Here is a 24,315-nt window from a genome sequence, read left to right as displayed (position 1 = left end):
GTTTTTTTTACAAATTTGAGAGAAATTTGCATCATCTATCGCGTAAAATCAAGAGAAGATTTATCACGCATTGATATTGTATGTATTTTTCTAATAGAATTAATTTTACACATTTTTTAATGCGTTCCTATATATATCTCTTTTTTTTAGAAGCATAAATATTATAATTCATTAACATACACGCTTTTAATTATATCGATTTCAATTTTTACATAAAACTGTGACAATATTTCTAACAGCTCCCTTCTTCTCTGACAACTTCCATATTGAAAATAGAGATATAGAGATATAAAATAGAGGCAGGCTTTAAAGAAATATTTTCCTTACAACTGCTATGTTAAATGAAAATAATTGAAATTTCTAATCAAACTAGAATGTAAAGAGGGAATGCGTGCGATTTAAATTTCGCGCCGCTAAGAGAGGGGGCGACCGTCGCGCCGTCAGAGTCCGACGGTGTTCGGCGGAATCGAGCGGCGGCCCCGGCGGAGCCCACAGCGACGGCCGCGCCGCGACGACGTAGCGAGGGAGCTAGCGAGTACTAGCGAGCTAACACGAGCGAGTGAGCGAACGCGAGCGAGTGTACTACGAACTGTTACGAACGGGCTGTTACTGCCGCTGTTGCTGCTGCGTGCTACAGTGCAACGCCATTTTCTGTGCCTGTCTGTGCCCGCGGGTGAAGTCGATTCGCGTTTGTCCGGTCCGGTCGGCCGTCGCGACGTCGGGCGACGTCGCCCACACGTTGAACGCCGATCGTCTTCTCGCGAGGACACGGTCGATCCTTCTTTTTCCACCTGCTCGCCTGCCTCGGCTCTCCGTTCGGGATATGCACGGACACGCGGCGGACAGCCGTGCGACGGATACGATGGTGAGTGTATATACGTGCGTGTGTGAGAAAGAGAGAGAGAGAGAGACAGAGAAAGTTATTGGAGAGTGACAGAGAGAGGGACGGCGAGATCGGAGCTTCGTGTTCCGTGACATATCTTGTCAGTCAGGCGTTTTCTAGTGCGCCGTCGTCGCGTGACCGCGATAACGGAGTCGCAGAGCCTCGATAACGAGTCGCGACGTCGAGAGACGACGCCGTACGCCGTACTCGATGGGCGGCGGTTTTCCGGGGGCGGCACATGGCCGTCGTCGCCGCATAGGACACGGGCGCCGGCTGTCCGTGCAGGGGGTGGCCCTCCCTTCGAGTAGTTTCCTTTCTCTCTCTCTTTGTTTCTCTACCCTTCTCTCTCTCTCTCTCTCTCTCTCTCTCTCTCTTTCTCACTCTCTTTCCTTTTGTCGAACAGTTTTAACGAAGAGACGCCTCTCTTTTTCTCTCTCTCTCTCTTTCTCTCATCGCTAAAGTGAGAGAGATCGCAACGCGATTAAGTCTTGTTATCGTGTATAATAATTAACTCTGCATATCCGTGAAATAATATATAGTGTAACACTGAGATTAATCTATAATTTGTGTAAGCTTCACAAGCTTTGGATGTTTTATTTTTATAACGCTTCTTATAGGAAATTGTATCATTTCTGCAATAAACTCTAATTTTTTATTCCGTGATTATGTGTGTATATATATATATAAATATATATTAAATAATTATAATGATTAAAATAATTAATTTTTTTCCTCGACAATTTTATGTCGATATTTGTGTCGAGATTAAAAGCATTCCGGTATATAAGGAAACTTAATTCAGTTATAAAGCAGTCAATATTTGCGTCCGTTGATTTTGTCATCGACAATCCCGTCGTTAACGTCATTTCATGTTTCTCGCCTGGAATGACACAAGTTTCATAAACTTAACACCCGGTGAAAAGAACGTGAATGCATAATTTGCATAGAGAATTAGAGATTTAACAGCTAAGCATCTGAATATTATTACGGTAATAATATATATTTATTTAAATATTAATAATATTTATTCATTATTGATAATTGTATCATTTCACATTGTCTGTATATTGTCCACATCTGCGCGGGCGCTTTTCAAGAATTTCGGAGGTTCGATCGCTCGAAGATGTGCGCGTGTATCTCGTGACATGATGCCGCGTGTACATATGAGAACGGGAAATGAGAAAAACTCATGCGTGGGAAATTATAGCGCCCCGAGGTGCATTTTTCACGATAGAGTGAATTAAGACGGTCGAAAACAATGTGCCAAGTATTGTGTGATATAAATCTCACAATGATCATTTAGAAATAATTTACGAGTGAGATGAGAACATGGAGACATCAATTGTTGGCACTTTCGATATAGGGTGTCTCGTCAAGACAAACGATCTCGATGCGATATAAATTGTAATTAAATTGTTATTAAATATAATTGTTTGTAAATTTTTGACAATTGATTCGAGTATTTAATATTGAAAAACTAAAAATATATCCTACAAAATTCTCGATTCTTCAATCTATTGCTTAAGACAAGCTTATTGAACATGGGATACTTTGTATATAAAATGAAGTGAGAACACGATATATGTGTATTCGGTCATGCGATCTCGAAGAGAGCGATCGTCTTGCCTGACCTTTTCTGCGATAATTTATTAATGAACCGTTAGATCGCGGTCGTTGCGTGTGTGCGTATACGCATTAATACGTAATGCGTGTGTATGCGTGCATACGTAACATTATCGATCGACTGTTAACACATCAAGCCATCTTATCCTTTTCTTTTATTGTCTACACGTGAGTTCTTTGTCTGTAATTGTAAGAATATGATTCGACGTATACCAAAGTTGCTCAGGGGAGTAAATAAATTCTTAATACACAATCAATTTAAATATCTCTTTAATACATATACGTAAGATTTAAAATATTTTGAAATTAAGTTTTTCAGATTTATCGATTAGGTTACTAAAGTCGCGGAGTTTTATAGTTTCAAAGGAGAAAATATATTTTATACAATTTAAAATTTTTTTAAATATACACGGTTTAGTTTTAAAGTTTTGAACAGTTTTAGAGTTCCATGAAACTTTTATCTTCTTTTTTGTGGAATTTTGGATTTAATAAGTTTCGGAGATTTCTAAATTAATTTTATAAAACTCAACTTTTGTTGAAACTATTTAAAATTTAAAGCTGCAAAAGTCTTCGAATTTTCCGGGAATTTAAAGGAGTTTTGAAATTTTGTAACTCTACGGTTTTCTTACTTGGATCTCGTGATCTTCGTGACCCAATTGGATCCCATTTACTCTCTGTTGACATTCTCGATGTAGCCTGAGGGAGAATGCAACCGTCATGAGCTCGACCCTCTCGTTCGTCTCTCGGTTATTCGGCTAATCTTGGATCATCTTCCGGTGGATCCCCTTGCATGACGTTACGAGCCAAATCTTATCTAAAACTAGGGAAATAGTGTTAGTATTAATTATGTTATATATCTTCACGCAAATTTTGGATATACAGTCGGACCTCTTATCCTACGACATTTTCGGTCCGGAATCTTCCCCTTAAACCTCTGATCCTATGACAAAAATTTGAGAGTGGGGGTATAATTCCCATTTCGCGGTCGTAGCATGAGAGGATTTTTTGTCGTAGGATAAGAGGTTTCGTAGCATAAGAGGGTCGTAGAATAAGAGGTTCGACTGTAGTGTAATAATAAAAATATATATATATATATATATATATATATATATATATCATTTTCCATTTTTTAAATAAATACCACTCTGTTTTCAGCATAATTTTTATCGATTTTATCTATACGAAATGTATAATGTGTGATTGTAAATAATTATTATTTCTCTAGTATATGCAATAATGTTACGAGAATAGTCGACGCGTTGTTTTAAGAACACCCTATAAAAAGTACAATAGTATATATATATATATATATATATATATATATATATTGCCGTTCTCTCCAGGTCTTCGTTGGCCGCGTTACCTTGAACGGGGTCGACCGCGTGCTGCTGGCAACGTAAATACGCACCGCGGCATTCCGTTTCGCGAAAATTCTGCAAAGACACCAGCAAAGAAATTATGCAACTGCGTCGAGGCACGCCGACCACGGTCTCGTAATCCTGTCACGCACATTTCGCTTCGCGTTTCGCGATAGCAAAGCGATGTCTTCAGTTGAGTTCTTTTAGTTTCATTGAATTTCTTCGGATAATATTAGATACTCTCTCTCTCTCTCACGTTGATTTTCTAATCATTCTTGATTTATTAATCAAGAGCGTTACGTGAAAAATGTATTACATATTCCAAGTTTTTATCTATGCAATATATAAATTAAAAATAATTTAAAATAATATACATTATGTTTATATAATTGAAATAATAATAAAATTAAATATTATAGAATTTGATTAAAGTAATTTAAGAATAAAATTTAGCTTTAATATTTAAATTGTATCTACGTGAAACGAAAGTATCACGACGGATATTTTTAACACATTCCCATTTGGTACGAACCCAAGAAGCTTCGTAGACTCTCGCGGCATGACAGAAAAAGAAGCGTGATGCAAAATCGATAGTCCGGCCTTTATGGTGCTCACGGTTCGACGAGGGTCGTGGGAAATCGCTGCGATATCGCGGAGTTAACGTAGAGAGAAATAACCGTCGGTGTCTTTGCCCCTTTGGCTATGAAAATTGCCAGAAACTCGCGATTATGCCTCTTCTCTTACACACAGACAGACGCACAATAGTCCTACGCGCAATAATATCTGACCGTGTTTCTGCGATCACATAAAGACCAGGGAAACTGGGTTGCTGTATATATATTTTCAGTCATACGACTCGAAACTCATACAAATAATATATCGAGGTTAATATTCCAGATCTATAAACAGAATCTCGTGAAAAGCCCCGTTTCACTTCTCGCTCGTAAGAATTAAAAATCACTAATAAGTATAATTCAAAATCCCATTAAAGAAATCAAAATTGTCGATCTAACACTAACATATCATTTTATTTTAATTGTCGATTCATCTCAAGCTAAAATTTAGAATTTGAATTAAATAAATTTCTTATTATTGTCGTTTAAATTTAATAATAATTTAATAATTTCGAAAGTTAATATTTCAGATCTAGAAACAGAATCTCGTGAAAAGCCCCGTTTCAGTTCTCGCTCGTAAGAATTAAAAATCGCTTATATAATAAAAGTATAATTTAAAATCCCATTAAAGAAATCAAAATTGTCGATCTAACACTAACATATCATTTTATTTTAATTATCGATTCATCTCAAGCTAAAATTTAGAATTTGAATTAAATAAATTTCTTATTATCATGTAAATTTAATTCTCCTATCTATATATAAATTTAACATTCTGAATCTAATTCGATATATAGTTTCATTAGTGTAGGTGCATCAATATTATATCGCGCTAGTGATGAAGAGATCCAGTCCCTTTGGACTTTATTCAGCGATTCAATTTGATGCCATTATCGACCGTTTGTAGGAATTATTCAAATAACATCATCGTTGATCAAGCTTTGAGCTGTACATAGCTGACGACTTGTGTTAGTTTATTATAGCAAGCTGCTTATATTGTGCGTATTTAATTTCTACTAGTACTTACTCGACTCTTTTGAGAGTACACGCAATTTTGCAATTTCATTTTGTGTAATTGCATTTTTCAGATGCATTTGCAAGTATCATTAGCATTTAATTATGCCAAGTGTATAATATCTGAACCTTGATCTTTCTTTGCATTTGTCATTTTTCTCTTTGTTAGCGTATCTTAATCTTAATTAATATCTTAATTAATCTTTTTATCCTTAAAAATTACACAATAAAACAGCGAAATAATTCTGCATATTTTTTGAAGAAAGGATTTCGATAGACGTACAATATAACAATACATATGTTTGAAAGAAATTTTTCCATTTTTTCTATACGAATGTTCATAACAATATGATGAAATAACGTTTTTTCCGTAATATTTTAGTAAAGACTTGAACTTATTCTTCGAACAGATATAAATAAATGTGCAAGAAACTAAAAAAAGTTACTTATCTCCCTCAGACAACTAATCGATTGTGAGACGATTCTCTTTTGAATCTTGTTGCGGTTTAATCCATGTTTACGTGAAGACCTATACAATTAAGCTTCATAAGAGGATCCATGCGTTCGTGGAAACTAGGCTAACAGCTGGCCACTGCATTCATTAACTTTACATACTTATTATTACTCATTCTAAATATAAGTTATTATATCTGATTAATGCCAAATATTTTAAAATATTTTTAAAAAATCATATCGATTCTAATTTTTAAATAAAACGTTTTATATGCGATTCTCTCATCATATTTCAGTCAAATTTAATGCATCTAAAAATATATTTTTCATTTTTTTTCTCGTAAATACATAAAAATCTTGGAAAAGCTTGAAAATATCTCTTGAATAATCTGTTTTTTTTTTTTTTTTAATTTGGGAATTTTGTTCGCGTTTTATAGATCGCATTTTGCAACTAGAACAATCATAAAATATTTCTGTACAAGGCCATGTATTTATTTACATATTTTGCGAAGATATCACGAGCTAAACGATAATGCAGAAACGTGTTCAAAAAACAGATTGCGCTATTTATGATAAAACGGTTTATGATTCGCGATAAAAGCGTGAATATATATGTACATATATATATATGTGTATATATCGAAATACAAATATTTGACTGTGAGATAAGCAAATTATTGCGCTTTTTTGTTTGACGAGTCGCGGAATTAACGTCGTGTATACATGTATGTAATATTTAGCAAAACTTTGACTCATTGTCAGATAAAACAAGAAATTAATAAAAAAATGTAATACTAATCAGTAGTAATTATTTATATATAATTATTTTGGGGAACAAAAACTAAATAAAATATAATTTTTTAAAAATTATAAATAAAATTATATGATAATTAAGTAATAATATATAAAGATGATAAGTAATTTTTTAGTTTTATTATTCAAGATTTATAAATACCTTAAAATCATAGTGCCTAGGAATCTCGGTCATTAAACTCCTAATTAGCGCTAGAGTTTAATTATCGTAAAGTAGATTGCGGAAGAGTTCAAGGGTGAAATGTGCGCGATTCAATAAAGTTTCGATTTTCTCGCCTCGGCGTGTGGGCGTTTGCTGATGCCACGTCATCTTATACTTTTTTATCATTATCAACGCATATCCTATCCCAGAGAAATGACGCTGTCTGCAATAAACACACGACGTGCACGCTCTCTCGTATATAATTTATTGATTCTACAATCAATTTTGATCTCGATGCTAATTATAAGGAAGTAAATTATTCTTCAAATTTAAAAATTACATTACGTCAATGCGTTCTTAGTATTGATATATTGTAATAATCATTCCTGTTTTTTTTTTTTTCCTATATCAAGCTCTTGCGCCTTAATCGACTCCGTTGGTCCAACTTCTGAAGAATCTGGAAACAAACAATTATGAGCGCTATATACTGCGGTTAGGTTAATTCCGTACCAGCCTCGTGGTGCACTGACCTTTATGGCAAGTACAGTTTGAGATGCAGCCCTTCGCGAGTCTGTTGCGAGTTTTCGATTTGTATTTCCGCGCTCTTCGCGGAGAAGAGAGACGATGATATCATTTACAGAATCATTGTCTCCGAGGTTCGCGTTTTTTTCTTCCCGATTTATCATTCCAATTTATAAAAGCCGCCTCCAACTAGAAGAAAGAGGGTTAAATCCGTTCACACTGTGTATGATGTACATCTGCCTGACTGGAAAACGGATCTGTGTGCATGTGTATGTTCACACATGGCATACATACGCATATATGCGACTAGCCTGACCGGGATGCATCCGAGGTCGACGTCTCCGCATTCACCATGACGAATGTTACTTGATACTTTGCCACTGTCCACCGTAGCTTTTTGTTCCAGTCTTCCTCCTTCTGATCCTTGCTTTTCTCTCTTGAAACATCTTCTTATAATTAGTCGTGCACTTGTATCCGTTAGATTGCTGCTCGTTTAAGGGAATTTGATTGTCATTCTTCAGAAATTGTATACAATTTTTATGCAAAATTTTATTTAAAAATTTATTTTATTCAGTCCGATATATCTGTTTGAAACAACTTTAATAATCGGCAAATAGTTGATAAGAAACTAGAAAACAATGTTTCCATCATAATTTGTGAAATACAAAGGGAAGCTGCAAAATCGATCATTTTTAAGATCAAAGATTTTATGCAAATAATTTTTTAATATTAATAATTTTTAACAATAAATTGTTGAGAAAAGATTTAAATTTTCTAATTTTTTACTATCGAAAAAATAATTATCAGAAGAAACTTGTGATATCAAATATGTGCATATAGAGTTCACTCTGTGAAGATGCAAAAATTTTAAAACTAATTATATGGAAAATGAAAAATAGATGCAAATTTTTTTATTGGCATTAATTAAAATGTTAAATATGATAAATTAACAATTGTTAAAAATTTTCTGACAAAAGGTTTTAGATTAACTCGCGCAAAAATTACAGGGCTTACAGATCACAAGGCTAGTCTTTGCGGATGTAATAATAGCAGCATTGAAGCAATATACTCAATGAACAAGTATCTCGCCTCTCCTACGTGCTGTTTATTTTTAAAATATTCTTTCGAAACAAGGTTAACTAACCGGTTCCTGACATTCGATTCCCTCGATCGAACACATCAATTTCCAACGCGCGGTGCACTTTACGATATCACATGTGGCAGAAATATATATCGCGTATAAGAGAGCAACCGGAAGTACATGTGCATCGAGTGTATTCGAGAGACGTTTTAACATCTGCTTATTGTTAGTTTGTCTCGACAGCACAGATTTTTCAATCCATACATCCTTGTACATATAGATTCGTAAATCGTCCGATAAATTTTAGATTTTATACATTTTTAGCGGTTCACGAATATTTTTAATTTTTATATTATATAGATTCAATTGTATATTTTAGCAATTATAATTTTTATTCATATCTACAACTTGTAAATTTATAGTTTCTTGATTCACTTCAGGTCTTAATTGTGTTTTTCATGATTAATTTTATAGATCTTTGATACATAAATTTTGCATATACATATAAACGATTTTACTCGACTTCAAAACAACGAATTATATTTACAGAGTAACATGGAGAGTATGACGTCACCCCTTGTATTATATCGAGGGGTTGTTGGTAACTCTAGTATCGAAGGAACTGACGCATTGCGCCCCGATACTCGTTCCTGCTGACTTGACTCGGAACGAGGGTCGACGAAAATATCCTCAGGGTGATCTTTATTTCAATGAACGTGGCACCGCGTTGTTTTGACATATAGTTTCATAGCCAAGAAGAAGAAGAAGAAGTTTCGTTTCTCACCATTGGTAAGATTTAAGACAAAATTTCAGAAATTTAAATAAAACTTAGAGAAAGGAAAAAAATGGCATTTTCCTCGTGAGTATTTTGGAACGGTCTGTATATAAATCACCTTTCACTCGACGAACGAGCGGTATGTCGAGAGCGCGATATCGAGAGCATGAAATTTGAGGCGTGCTAGAAAGATCATGCGAGCCGATCGCTAATCGTCAACAGCGAACAAACCGATTCCCGGTCACTGCTGCCTCTGCCTTCGTCCGCGCAATATTGATCAAGCTGCAAAGCCGACGAAGACAGGTATATAAAGCGAGTCCGACGTCCGACGTCGGTCGTTTCAAGAGGCGATTTTACCGGGCAAAAAGCCTGGACTGAAACTGTTCATTGTCATTGTTGAACATTCGTATTATTGCAGATACAAAGGAAAATTAAGTTGGAAATCCTATATTTTCTCATTTTAAGAATCTATTTTTTATAATTCTAATTACATGAATGCAGACACTTTTGACATTGAGAGAAACAGAGAATCTTATAATTAAAAATTAAAATTTATGTGTATTTAGGAGGAATTGCTTGCAATTTCAAGAGTCAAGTATGAATCTGTAAAAGAATTTCGCAACATGAAAGATTTACCGTTTTAGAGAGATAAATATATATTGCAAAATTAAATTTTAAGAAAAACTGTAATAAAAAAATCTCTATTATATGTATAATTAATAACTGTAAAGTTAAGAAAATTTTGAAAGCAAAAATATCGAAAACCAAGAAAATATCTTGATTTTTTATATTTTTTTAAGAATACACAGTAAATAACAGTAAATAGATTTTACTGTACCGACTAAAGATATACAAGGAAAACGAATAAAAACGAAGTGGAACTTGTTTCTGTAGCATATATCGACATCTTGTTTTCTCAAACGATGTAAACGTCGCTAATGAGGAATGAGCACCTTTTTAAGGGAGCCCACGTGTTTTCTCGAGCGCGGCTTCAGGTCTAGCTAGATTTAACTCGAAGGAAAAAGTGGCAAACCCAAACGTGTTTCGCGATAAAAAGTCGCACTACCTAATCCACTTTAACATATTAACTGATTTCACTTGTCATTATATATATATATATATAATTAGTTCTAGAATTTTTGCATCTCCACAGAATGAACTCTATACGTACATATTTGATATCACAAGTTTCTTCTGATAATTATTTTTTCGATAGTAATAAAAATTATATATATATATGTGTGAGATGAAAATGCAAAACGTTGCAGTCACTTACAGTGCATGACAGACTTAATAAAAAATATTCAAGTTAACTTCAAATGATAAATTAAATTCTTCCTTTACGTTTCATATTGAATAATTTGATACTGCGAATGAATAATTTGAATTTTTATCATTTCGAAACTTGGTTTTTTTACAGTTAAAATTCAAACAGAAAAATCTTGAATTTCTACACACTAATCACGGTTACTTTGTTCGTCGGCAACATTATTCCAATGATGACAAAATCTTCAATCAAGTTTTGTTTGTATAGTAGTATGAGATATCACATAACGAGTAAATATTTTTCGTAATATCGCAAGCATGGAAGTTTGATGATCGCTGTACCTCTATCGACTTCACGCTTGTATACAAAATACAAGATGGTAGTAGTGCTTTACACAGCAGGCAGGATATAAATATCTCGGCCAGGCAATCTGTGAGAGCAGCACCACACAGCTTTTCAGCACGTTGCTCCCGTAACGCATAAACGTCGATATAATTTATTCAACCTGTCGTTAGCGACTCCCCAACGACTCACATCCTTCCCTTATCAGTGACCCGAATACAATACTCGTTCTCTCTCATTCTATCCATCTCTCTTTTATCGTTTCTTCTGGTTAAGCTCTCGCGCTTTAATTAGCCACACGTAGTTAATAATTCACCCACGTTCAATGAAAAATATTTTTGCGCCGATTAAAAAATTTATTTTGTAAAAAAAAGTATAAGCATATATAAATAAATATCCAAACTTCTAAATCTGTGAATAATAATTATAAAGTTGTAGTTGAACTAACTTGCTGATATTAAAATAAATCCGTATATTAAGTTTACATGTTTTGTTTTTATTAATAAAGAAATAATGAAAATATGAACAATTTCCATTTGATTTAAATAAAATGCCGTCTCAATTATAAGCTCGAAAGGCGAGGAATGACATTTCGCGAGGAAGACGGAATTCTCCTAGGTGCACGTGTTTGCGATTGCGAAATCGTTGCACGTCGTGACATTAGCATAAACTCTTTGTTGTCAACGATAATGTCTAGTCAGATTGCACCGTTCAATCGCCTCGATATCGTCTCGATTCTAATGCGTCTCGGTATGCGGTTCTTTCCTGTGAAGCACACTAAACAGTTAGAATGTCGACGCAGAAATCTCCCGCAGACCATTTCAATGCTATGAAATATTTTACGATGCAAAGAAATAAATAACTTTTTGCATGACAGAAAGTAGTAAAAATGAATTTAATAGACAATTTTTTTTAAATATCAATTGTTATTTAATTTACATTTGTTTTATAATTCGATAGAATTATTTTTAATATCAAATATCATTTATTATTTTCAATACAATTTTTTTAAAAAGAAAGAGAGAGAGAAATTTAATTTTAGACATATAAATTATTAAAAATAAATATGTGAAGAAAACGTAGATGATATAATCTGAAAAAGAAATTTTTATTAAAATCGCGAAATTACATCGATTTGTGCGTAGGGGGTAGTGACCTTGTATTTCTTGTATACGTTTTATGCGTGACCATATGGTCGACATGTGCATTCTCTGCTCGCCCAGTCGCACGTGCGCACCAGAATGCAACTGCGAATAAGCGTGAATAATCGGTGGAAACAGCACGACATTTTCGTCATTGTCATTCGCCATTTACCGCCGTCCTGCAAATTTAAAAGAGATTTAACACAATTCTACATATTATTGAACGTTAAAAAAACTTTTGCTACGAATGTCGACGCCTTCGATATATCGCGAAAGTACGTACTTGCATTAAGTTGCGCGTTGGGGCAAGAAATTATTATTTCTTCGTGTATGAATCTTTGAAAAATATGAATATCTCTGAATGGAAAATTAAGATTTTTCATACAAGAGATATATTGCCATTAAATGATTTTTTCAAAACGCATACTTCAATTTAGGAAATTAAATAAAATATCTTTTCGACACACATATAAAATTGAGTGAAAAATAAAATTCTCGCGCGTGACTGGAATCTTATTGAATTATTTTTTATATAAAAATCTGGAGTAAAAAATCGATTTATTTATCGAAGCGCGAGTATTATCGGAACTTTGCAGCATCGTTAGTGTCCTTGCAGATGAGTCAAATACATACAACCTGAAATAGATGCAACGGCTGAACGATCGACAAACACGTTGCGAGGAGCAAAGAATAAGTCTTTCCGGTTTCTACTTACGGTGATAGTAGTAGGCGAGTACTGCAGCGTAGTAGTGACCTTTTGCAGCCTTAGGATACTGCCTACCTTATGCAAGTCTGCTGCATGCGGCAGCGTGTCTACGGTTTCATTCACAAAGAACATAAGTACACCAAGCTCGCTGCACAAATTTTGTGGCCACAAATGTTTAAAATTAGCAGCATATCGATACTTGTTTCCGAATATCACACAGCATTGACTTACATTTGCAAAAAAATGGGAAACATTTAAAAACATATGTATATATACCTTTATATATATCTTTAGATATATTGGTAGCGAAATAATATAGAAATAAGATATTGATCCTAAAAATATATAATCAGTATATATATATATATATATATATATATATATATATATATATATATATATATATATATATATACACACATTATCAAAATAAATTTGAATAATATAATTTATATTATTATAAATTAATATGTGTGAAATTTATATGAATAATAAATTTGAAATGATATACATATAAATTAAATTAATATATACGTCTCGCAAAAAGATAATTGCAGCTTTTTAATTACGCGTTGGAGAACATATAAGTAAATACTTGCTAATTGCAATTGCAACTTGTTAGCAGTTATAGAGACCGTTTCTCGTGAATCTTTTATATTAAATATTTTTTTCTATTAAATAATCCAAATATAATAATTATCATGTTCCTCGTGAAATATTATCTCTATATTTCATATAACATTTCGCAATACTTGGCACATTCGTTATGCAATTTTATACTCAATGGATCTTGATATTCAACATCCGTGAAATAAATCGTTCATTACTGGTTGACTGGTTCAATGACTAAATGACTGTTCGATATTTTGCGTGTCAGTTTAATAAAATATACTGATGGCAAAAGGGTTCTATTGACTCACACGGTAATATTGTAACGCCTGACAACGAGTTATCCAACAAGATTTGGTCATTCTTTGTTACAATATGCATAATGTAATAATATTATCGTTATATATTGATAATTATATAAATAAATTTTGCAAATTTATCAAATATTTTATAACGACAAATAGCACATTGATCATTATTCCATGTGATGGGGTTTCCAAATGACGCAGTAATTTTTATATAATTAGTGTTTTATATAATTATTTATATAATTATTGAAATAAAAAACTTTATTATAAAAACTTTAATATATTTATTTGAGAATATAAAAATGAATAGTAATATAATATCATAATGTAAAAAAATGTAAGAGAATATTAAATTCAAACGGTATAATTTCAAAAGTAACGCATGAGAATTTAACGGGAAACGATAACGAGATGCGAAATAGGTATTTTTAGACACAATACCTTCGACAGATATTATTAGCCATGTCGGAGGCTTTTCATGGTTTTCTTCGCAGGTGTACATCCCATAGAACAGCTCCATTTGCACACTTTGCAGCGGCTAATTGCTAATTAGGAGATACAATAGCGTTACGCGTATACACGTCACCGACTTCGTTGTCGTCGCCATCAAGTCGTTAGCTTGGGTTACGGTCATATCATTGACCCTGGATAACTCAAACGATCTTTGTTGACAATCAAATGACGTTTATTGACGTATTTGTCTGCCGTGTGGTTTAATTAATCTTAAAGTCTGCAAATTTTTTTTTCTTTTTTTTTTTTTTTATAAGTAAGCAATGTTAAAATAGTTTGACATAAAATTCTTTACAATTTTAAAGTAATTAAATATAATAACATAATTTATGAAATAAATACATTTTAAATAGTTAAGAATGCAATTCTTCAATTCAGTATTTTGTTAGTCTAACTGTAACGTTATCTGCTTGTAAATGCGCGACTCTACGCATTGATAACTCACGTTTATAATAATTAGCCATAAGAACTGGAAAAAAGTAAAGCAACTGATACGGTCGCTTGGCTAATGGTAGTCAACCGTGAGCGATAAGATATTATCGTTATCACGTATGACGCTGGCAATTGCGTAATGCAATGGTGTTTACCGTTGCGTGCGTGCGTGCGTGCGTGCGTGCATGCATGCTTGTTTTAAAACTCGCGGAAAAATGAAACAACCGGCGCTTAACAAGATAAGAGCAGCAAGGCAGTCGATAATGAAATATCGCGAATTTGTAAGAGACTCTGAATTAAATGAATTTATATTTACGAATGTATATTTAGCTGAATTGCGAGATTACATGTTGGAAATTGCAACGAGATTCTCTCGTTCGCGATTCTTCCCCTATTTAAAGTATTGCCGGATAAAACAGGGGCTGCATCAAAGGGATGTCCTCGAATCAAATATTCATCTTGTTAATGGTCCTCTTCGAGAACGGGGACGATTTTAAACTACCGCGAGTGGTTCGCACTATAGTCGAGTACTCTTCTACTCGAATAAATCACGTTTCAAGCAAATTTGTGTGCTAGAAGAAGAGTCATTCGATTATTCTCAAACACGTTTGAAGGACATAGTGTTACTTTGCAGAAGAATTTTCTTCAATTATTTTAAAACTCTAAATGATACTACCGATAAAAAGATATAATTGTATTTTCGGCAATGTTTAATTTTTCTTTCAGTTATTTTTCTAATAATATTCTCTTACGCGCGCACGCGTAATATTTTTTAGAGTCAGCTTGCAAACAATATATATACAACTTTCATCAAATTGTATTAAAGTTTTCTAGTTTTTCACGAAATACCTTTCAAAAATACAAATAACATTTACTGTAGTGAGTTATTTTTGTCCGTGATTTTTCTAACGTCAATTTCTCAAAAACGAATAATTATAAAATACTATATTTAAATAAATTATTTTTCAAATTTATTATTTTAGTCTTTATTTAGAAGGTTCAAAGAAGTTGTATAAATTTTTTCAGACTTTTAAAACACTTTTACGTATTAATAAACTTATCGAAAATACGGCGCTGATCCACCTGTACGGTTAGAGAAGGTGTCAAAAATAATAGTATAGAGTAAAGGATAATTCTTGTGAAAATTATACTTGCAATAATCCAGAAACATTTTTATAATTATAATGTTTTAATTGTCTTAAACACTGATTGTCAGTGGATTTTATTCTTCAAGATAATGTGAAGGACATGTATTTTTTATCATTAACATCAGTTAATTTCGTCAACATTATCACAAGTCTAACGTTATATAATCGAGAAACTTATAATTCTGCGAAAATCTAACTGACATTTCCAACAATAATTTTGGCGATAATTTCAGGTCTCGAGAGAGCGGTGAGTGAATTACCGCGAGGAAGAGCAAGCAGGAGGAATAAACAGTCGGCAGGATGCCGCTTCCGAAACGATTAGTGGAGCCCGTACACGTGGCGCGTGGAACCATCCCCGAGGATTTTCCACTGCCGTCGGAGCTCGAAGCAGCCACTAACGGCACTTTAGCCAATACTATCAGACAATTGTCGAGTCTATCGAGGCACGCTGAGGATCTGTTCGGCGAGCTGGCGAGGGAGGCGCACGGATTGAGCGATCGAGCCAACTCTCTGCAGGCTAGGATAGATCGTTTGGCCGTCAAGGTCACCCAATTGGATAGTAATGTCGAAGAAGGTACGTGAAATATGCTCGTTTCGATTTCTTCGTAAGCGAGATAAAAATTAGAAAAGAAATGAAATTATGAAAACTTAGATGAAGAAGAAGATCTTTATATCAAAGTCTCTTGATTTTTTTTACGCAGTTTCGTTGCAAGATATACACATGAGAAAAGCCTTCAAGAGTTCCGTAGTATTCGATCAACAAGTCGTCTCCAGAGACACGATGCCGACAGCGATGCTGGAGACCTATCACCAATGCGATACGCCGCCGCCTCTAGACAAGCTTAATATTTACAGGTAATTAGCGATATTGTTTAATTTTCATCGATATAAGTTAGGAGATTTAACTTGTGAAAATAATTAAATTCTATTGTTTTCAGAGAGGACGGCAAGGATGGTTTAAAGTTCTATACCGACCCGAATTACTTTTTTGACTTGTGGAGTCAGGAGATGCTCAAGGACACGGAAAAGAAGTTGCATGATCGAGGGAAGAAGGTAAGAATCTTTGCGAAACTATATATATTCAAAAGCGCACCTCGATAACTATTGTATTACTTGTAATATTTGTAATACTTGTATTATCTGTCACTTTCGAAATTCAAACTAATGAAGGAAATATAAGCAAATCAAGACCGAGTCTAATTTTTTTTTTTTAAATTGTCGAGGTGCGCGCGAGCTCGTAGACCAAATTAGTTTCTTAACGTGTCTAATACTGCGATTCTAACTATTGAATTACTATCCCCTTCGTTATAGAGCGAGTCTGAATATGCCGAACCGTTCAGAGAGGCAAGTCGATGGTTTGGATCTTTGTAGTTTCTTTTTAATCTCTCTTACCCTCTTACGAAACATCCGACAACAGTAATTTCAGTCAGCGAATTGTTCGCCACACCAACCATTCCATTCTCATCGCATATAATCACCCTCTCTGTGGTTTTTCTTTCATTAACCGACGTTTTTGCGCGCTGATATAGAGATTGACGCTAGATGCTCGCTTTCTCGAAGTTCTCTGTAGTTGATAGAGTCACATTTTCTCAATGACGATCACATCACTTTGCGTAGATCGAATGAAAATAGATTTTCTTTGTCCAAGTCTAAAATTCGTCGATCTTTTAAACGACGAAAAATTAAGAGAGAGCGCAAAAATTCCATCTACGCAGGGCTTCCTTCTATCCTGACTCCACCGTCCACTTCCATTGAGTTGTGTTTTTTTTTTCCTTTTTTTGAAACTTGAACCAAGTCTTTTACACTTACCGTCACTTTGTGGATCACTTATTATGTAATGCCGTTTTTTGCCAGTTTCATGCAAGTTTTGAATGTATTTATATAGAAGTGCGTTATATACTCATCATCCACTGACTCATCTTCGACTGACACCGGTATCTCCATAATTTCAATATCGTTTCATCGTTCATTTCAGGAATATCTCATATCCATCTTGTCATGTTTGTCATATTGTAGGAAATAAAATTGTTGCAGGAAATAGATATATATATATATATATATATATATATATATATTTTTTTATAATAATAGAATTCAAGAATGACAAATTTCGAAAGTTATAATTTATTATCATCTTCACAAGGCTTTTCACTTTTATTTCCTACATACACTATATATTCATATATTCTATTTAACTATTGATCCAGTAAATTCTTGATTCCAAATAAATTTGATTAAACGATAAATGAGAGGGGGTATCTTTGAAATAACATTTGATTGAACGACAAATGAGGGTATCTTTAAGATAACATTTAGGCTGCAATACATTCCAATGCAATCCAAATTTGCTGAAATAATATTACAACAGTCACTGGATCAATCGTCGGGACGTTCTTGACTTTAAACCGATTGTGCTTGACTTAACATGCGATGCACCTTGATCGTTGTCACTTTCCCGTTTTGCATTTTAAAAATTATGTTTTTTCCACAAAACAGCCGCATAGGCCTCGGAATGAGGGTGGTGGTGGAGGTGGCGGCGGCAGGCACAAGAAGCGTGTAAGACAGCCGCACAATACTAGGGAACGGCAACGGCAACTGGCTGTTGGCCACGGCGAGTATATCATGCCGACGCAGACGGTGCAGTATAGGGCGCCGCACATGCAGCCTGGCGATGACACGCTACTGGGAATGGTGATGACAGATCCTAGGCCACCCAGGCCTAACAGTATCGAACTGCGGCGAAGTTATCCTCCGGAAGAGCAGCATCTTTACAGCCCGCCTTCTTCCGACTACAGGTAGAAATATCGCGATAATAATAATGCAACTGATAATTTTAAAATAATAATAAATAATACACACAGATAAATGAATAATCGGAAATATAATATTTTTTAATTATTATATAATAATTTATTGGTACTTTTATTTTGATTTTTTCCGTTTTATTTATTTTTATCTTTTTCTGATTCTACTTTTGACTTTAAATTTTTCTATATAGATTTGCAGCTTATACAATTATAATAATTATTTTTTTATTACAGGGCAACGAACTACATAGCTCAGGGCTACGATGAAAACTCGTACGGATCGCATTACGCACCGGGTCAAGTGCCGGCCGGCAGCGAAACGTATCAGAGTCCTGGCGGTCAGAGCACTCCAAGCCGAGGCGGCAGATCACGGCCGTCACAGCCACCACCGGCGCCACCAAGTAATGCTTCCAGCAACTCTACGCCTACGGTAGCATCCGCCAACAACACCCCCACTAGGGGGAGATCCATGAGTACCGGTAGAGACACTCTACCGCCGCCACCTCCACCTCCGGGAGAAACCATGTCTCCTCCTTCCATGAACGGTATGTTAATTATTAATTATTATTCCTTAATTTATTATAGTAGTTGTATTTAAAGAAACAAGTTTCTGAGTCTTTAAATAATAGTTTTAAAATAATAATTATTAATTGAAAACTTACATTCGGCACGCATCTTTTTATTAATATACTTTACAGGTTCCATACCATCGCACTTGCTGAACAGGAACGGAAGTCGGACGGATAGTCCTCTGCCGAGCCAACGCTCGACACCGACGCCGCCGAACCATTCGGGCCAGTTGGGCGTGGACGAAACGGACCCGGCACCCCAGGATCTTCCGCCGCCCCCACCTACTCCAGATCCTACTCCGCCGAGACCCATCTCACCTCCCAGTAACATTCCACCACCACCACCGCCGCCGCCTCCTCCACCGGTTGCCAACGGCCCGACAGCGCCGTTGCCACTTACGAATGGCGATATCGCGAAAATGATCGCGACCAATCCGCCGAAGCTGAAGCCTCTGAAGAGCATCATAGACGGTCAATTGAGGAAACCTGTCAATCCGAATATTCCACTGGTCGATCCGCGAAACGATCTGCTCAAGGCGATTCGCGATGGTAATTTATCTCTGTGTTTTTTATGATTTTTAATACAGTCAAGAATAAAACAAATTATTTCTTTAGATCTTTATATAACAATCTTTCGTATCAGATATATATATATATATATATATATATATATATATATATATATATATATATATATATAACGACTACGTAGAAATTGTAAGAGCTAATACTACTTTAGTCTAAAGTAGAGTAAAAATTTATATCGTCGTCTTTCACAGGGATAAAGCTACGCAAGGTGGAAAAAATTGAACAGAAGGAGGTAGAGCGCGTGAATGCGCTCAACGACGTCGCATCCATTTTGGCGCGCCGCGTTGCCGTCGAATTTAGCGACAGCGATTCGGCATCGGAGAGCGAGTGCGACAGCGAGGGATGGGGTGAACAGGAGAGCAATCTGGCGTGACCCAACTCTATTCAGTCCGCCGCCGCTACTGCCTCCTAAAGAAATGGCCGATGATTCTTTCGTTTCGACACGTCATTTTAATATGCCTCGTCGCGCTGTAGCGAGCTGATCTATTTGGTTTGTTTATTATCTTTATGACCAACTCTTGATTTTTAAGAAATTTGAATATTGTGAAACGCTCACACATTTTAAATATATATATTGTATATTTAGAATTTGGGTAATCTTCAGAATTCTAGACCGAGATAAATTCCAAGTTATAAAGATATATAATCTCCTGCATAATTCTCTTAATAGAAATCATTTGGCATAGAGGATGTAATGTAGGGTCTTATATATCGATGAATTTATATTATCGGTTATCAAATAATATTATCGGTTATCAAATCAACAAAGGCAGTGTATACATTTTATTATATTTGCCTTATTTTTTGCGTTATTACGAGAGAAGTTTAAAAAACATTTGCGTCACATTTGATTATTAATTATTTGGTTTCTTTATTAATCTTTTACATTGAGAACAATTTATTAAAACATATTTACTTTGGAAAAGATGAAAGAATTCAAATTTGTTGAAAAAAAAACATTTTTTTTAAATCTTCAAATTTTGATAATTTCATAGATTTGTCAGACATGGCATCATCTTTCTAAGTCTTATGAGTTAATCTGCAATATTGAATAAACTGACGAGTCAACCAATCGACATAGCAATAGCATCATTTAGTTTAATCACTCTGTCCTTAGGACGTTCTCGAGGACGCGCCAATTGCGGCCAATTTAATCGCGAGCGTAGCTTTCGCCGAATCGCGATTCAAGTTTTGAATGAGAACTCGTGAGCTTGCAAGAGTACACAATGTCAAGTTCACGCACTAGTTAATAGAAAAATTCGTAGATGCTGTTGATCCAAGTTATAAAATCTTGGATAAATAGGAAAATCCTGAAAACGAAACGACTGACAGATTGAACGCCGCGTTTCTTTGAAATTGTACACTTTGAAATAAAATATCTTACATATTCCTCTGTGGTCGACTAAAAACAATTTAGAGATTGAATATATTAAATATTACTAATATAATATAAATATAATATATTATTATTTTTGTAATATATTATTATTAATCACACATTACTATATAAATTTATCGATCAAGGTAAAAATTTCTCCTTAAACATGCTGGAACGTATAAAATAAAAAATATTAAACTAAATATATTAAATTTTCTTACTTATAATATCTAAGTATTTATATATATTTAATATTTATAATTGACACATAATTCTGATCGCAATAATCGTGTTGCAATTCAGGCGTTCAAGCTGTCAATGAAATGCGCGCACGGAGAAAATAAACATCGACTTGCCGAAGTCGTGGCTCCCCGAATAGAGCGACTTCCTTCCCGGCACATTCCATAACGACGATGTACGAAGATGTACGACGATCGTACACTCACACATAAACACATGTAATAATAATAATAATAATAGTAATAACGATAATAGTAATAATATAATATATAAGCACATCTCTCTACTTACCCCATAGACGAAGCGCTCCGCATTAATGCGTACGTTATCAATAAGTCGAGTTAAAACCAAAAGGTGCAGGCGTTAATAGGACGTACTCTCGCGAGCGAGACTATAAGATAAATTTCTTAATCTAAAAGTATGTTTCGTATTCATGAGAGTGAATCTTGAGAACTTTTATCCTTCTTCGCGTTTCCGAGTCACGATCTTCCATACTATGGCGTAGATAGAAACGTTGTACAAGATGTACACAAGGTGTAATGCAAAAGTAATCGCATCGTTTTTCGAATATATATATCAATTTTTATTTCTGCATTTATTTATTTTTAAGCAATGTTATATATATTATTTTAGACATAATAATATGACAATCATATTTACGACAAATATTTCAATTTTTGAAGAAAAAGAAATTGATTTTTGTTTTTAAATATTCAAACGAGGTGATATTACTTTTGCCGCATCTTGTAATGTGAAATCACATAGTTTCGAAAAACCAAAATACTCCGTTATATAGAACAATACGTCTAAATGCGCGAGAAAGGATTAATATTTTTTAGTATATTCATTAACTCGATGACGGAAAAAAAGGCAGGAGAAAAATATATGTATATGCAACATATAAATATGTTGTTAATTACGCAGGAGCATAGTTGCCAATCGGAGGGTAACGGGGAGGAAGAAATATACGATTGTGATTTATTTTGCATCGATGTTGACAAAGCATGGCGATGACGACGACGATGACGACGACTTTAGATAAGATGATATACATATACATACATATATATATATATATATATATATATATATATATATTTATATATATATATATATATATATATATATATATATACAGATATATATATATATATATATATATATATACAGATATATATATAATATTATAGTATATATAAAAAAATATTGATTGTTAAGATTGTGTGCCGCGAAATCGTACGGTGGTAATGAGAAGGAAGAGCGTTCTTTCTCCGCTACTTCTTCCGGGTTTCCTCGAAAATAAGGTCTGTAAATTTTCTTGTATGTACTACTGCGAATTTTCTGTAAGTAACGCAAATGAAGCGAGCGATTCTGTTGGACCAGGAACGTAGACACTCAAAAGATTTGCTTGCAAACAAAACTAGACAAATCCAGAAATTTTCTGGGATTATGATATAAAATTTTCTTAGAAAACTACTAATAGTTAATTTTGAGTTTTTCTCTTTTTTTTTAGAAAATTCACTAAAGTCAATTTTTTTTGGTGTTTTATATATACACGTTTTTCCTTTATTTTATAAAATTAATATACATTTTTACGTGTTCACCGGTTACTTTTTAGGTCATTTTATTTTCACGTCATGTCAATTTATTTGAGTCAAACTGCGTAATTGTAATTATATTTAACATTTCAATTGTGTATAAAATATATTAAGTAAAGGCGAAATATATGGCAACGATGTGTGTATGTACATTTACGCGAATCTATAAGAACACAGGAAGCTAAGATAGAATGTAATATTAATGAATTTCTACATACGAGGCTCGCTGAGGTGAAAAGTGAACTGCCTGACGATTCAAGCTCAAGTTTAATTTATTTTGAAATGTGAACAAAATCACACAAAGTGAAGTGAGAATTTAGACAAATTCACAATTTCATACAATAGATTAAACAAATCGAATTAATTCTATTAATCATTTTCAATTTTTCCGAAATTTAAACAATCAAATATATTATTTCGTCTGTGTCAATTTCCTTATAATAGCCAAAGATATTTTATGAACGGATTGTTACATCGTTCACTTTACAAAAATAATCGATAGATGATTTTGTTTAACTTTCTGGAGGTATTGTACTTTTTTTTTGTATCTGATATCTATTTTTTATTTGAATAACATATACACAGGATGCACCAATAATTCTCTTAAAGATGACTCGTTTATTTCTTGTATTTTTTTTTTTTTAATTGTGGACCATAGCCACGCAGGGTATTCTTTCGGAATACACCAATTAGATGATTTTACGGAAATATTGGCGCATCCGGTGCATACAAGCGCAGTGCAGATCGAAATTAGACGTAAGAACATTAGACGTAAAGAATATTCTTAGCTATCTCGCCAATTTACGACACAGTATTTATCGAAAGTTTTTTTCTATCAAGAAAAAAAAAAGAGGATATAAAACGGGATTCTCTTGTGGAATGTAAGCTTCTTGATATCGTGCATTTATATGAACGAAATAAGTGTAGCTGTCATCACTCGTCTCAACCGCGCTTTCCTATAAATTATTGTAAAGCCGTTGTACCTATGTGTCCACGGGTATTCCAAAGCTTATGTAAAACGAAGTATGCTCGAGGTATATATAGTCGATAAACGGTTGTCGGGATTGATCAGATTGAGAGATCTAGCCTGAGAGAGGAAGAAAGAAAGATGAGATAAAGAAGGAGAGGACGGTCTCGGCTCGAATCTATCTCCGGGAAAGATCCATCCAGGATACATGTGCGAGCATCATTTACCCAAACCGTTACAAATATACGATGGTATTATTAACAATAATAAATTTGTAGTAAATCTGTACAGAGCCAAATAAATCAAAAACGTTTCGTAAATATTCTTTAGATTTTTTTTTTTTACTATCCAACAAATGTATTTTCGACAATGATCCAAACATATATGTATATATAGATTGAAATGATTTTTAAATTGTTTGAAAAA

General features: G+C 34.1%; 2 protein-coding genes and 1 long non-coding RNA gene across 6 annotated transcripts; 1 reads left to right on the top strand and 2 right to left on the bottom strand.

The window, feature by feature from the left end:
- Positions 1–522: 522 nt before the first annotated feature.
- Scar (wiskott-Aldrich syndrome protein family member 3 SCAR) lies at positions 523–24,211 on the top strand. 4 transcript variants are annotated; one of them, XM_072890850.1, is made up of 10 exons: positions 523–865; positions 9,053–9,292; positions 15,976–16,316; positions 16,444–16,597; positions 16,681–16,795; positions 17,054–17,086; positions 18,239–18,537; positions 18,784–19,094; positions 19,248–19,667; positions 19,898–24,211. In XM_072890850.1, the coding sequence occupies exons 3-10, from the start codon at positions 16,043–16,045 to the stop codon at positions 20,077–20,079; spliced, it is 1,788 nt and encodes a 595-aa protein (XP_072746951.1). In that variant the 5' UTR covers positions 523–865; positions 9,053–9,292; positions 15,976–16,042; the 3' UTR covers positions 20,080–24,211. The 4 variants fall into 4 exon arrangements, with proteins under 4 accessions (XP_072746951.1, XP_072746949.1, XP_072746953.1 ...); XM_072890848.1 differs by lacking the exon at positions 9,053–9,292; XM_072890851.1 differs by lacking the exons at positions 523–865; positions 9,053–9,292 and adding an exon at positions 958–1,872.
- Positions 3,246–4,468, bottom strand: LOC140665119 (uncharacterized). The gene is made up of 3 exons (XR_012046549.1): positions 4,397–4,468; positions 3,870–3,939; positions 3,246–3,326 (listed from the first exon to the last, which is right to left on the bottom strand). It is a non-coding gene; the product is annotated as an uncharacterized lncRNA (long non-coding RNA).
- LOC140665116 (uncharacterized) lies at positions 12,011–14,158 on the bottom strand. Its single transcript, XM_072890856.1, has 3 exons — positions 14,094–14,158; positions 12,745–12,842; positions 12,011–12,208 (listed from the first exon to the last, which is right to left on the bottom strand). The coding sequence occupies exons 1-3, from the start codon at positions 14,152–14,154 to the stop codon at positions 12,065–12,067; spliced, it is 303 nt and encodes a 100-aa protein (XP_072746957.1). The 5' UTR covers positions 14,155–14,158; the 3' UTR covers positions 12,011–12,064.
- Positions 24,212–24,315: the final 104 nt, after the last annotated feature.

This window comes from Anoplolepis gracilipes, chromosome 4 (genome assembly GCF_047496725.1).
Source record: "Anoplolepis gracilipes chromosome 4, ASM4749672v1, whole genome shotgun sequence".
In the NCBI taxonomy this organism is placed as follows: domain Eukaryota; kingdom Metazoa; phylum Arthropoda; class Insecta; order Hymenoptera; family Formicidae; genus Anoplolepis; species Anoplolepis gracilipes.
The sequence above is the reverse complement of the archived record's forward strand: the minus strand, read 5'-3'. Positions and strand labels throughout refer to the sequence as shown.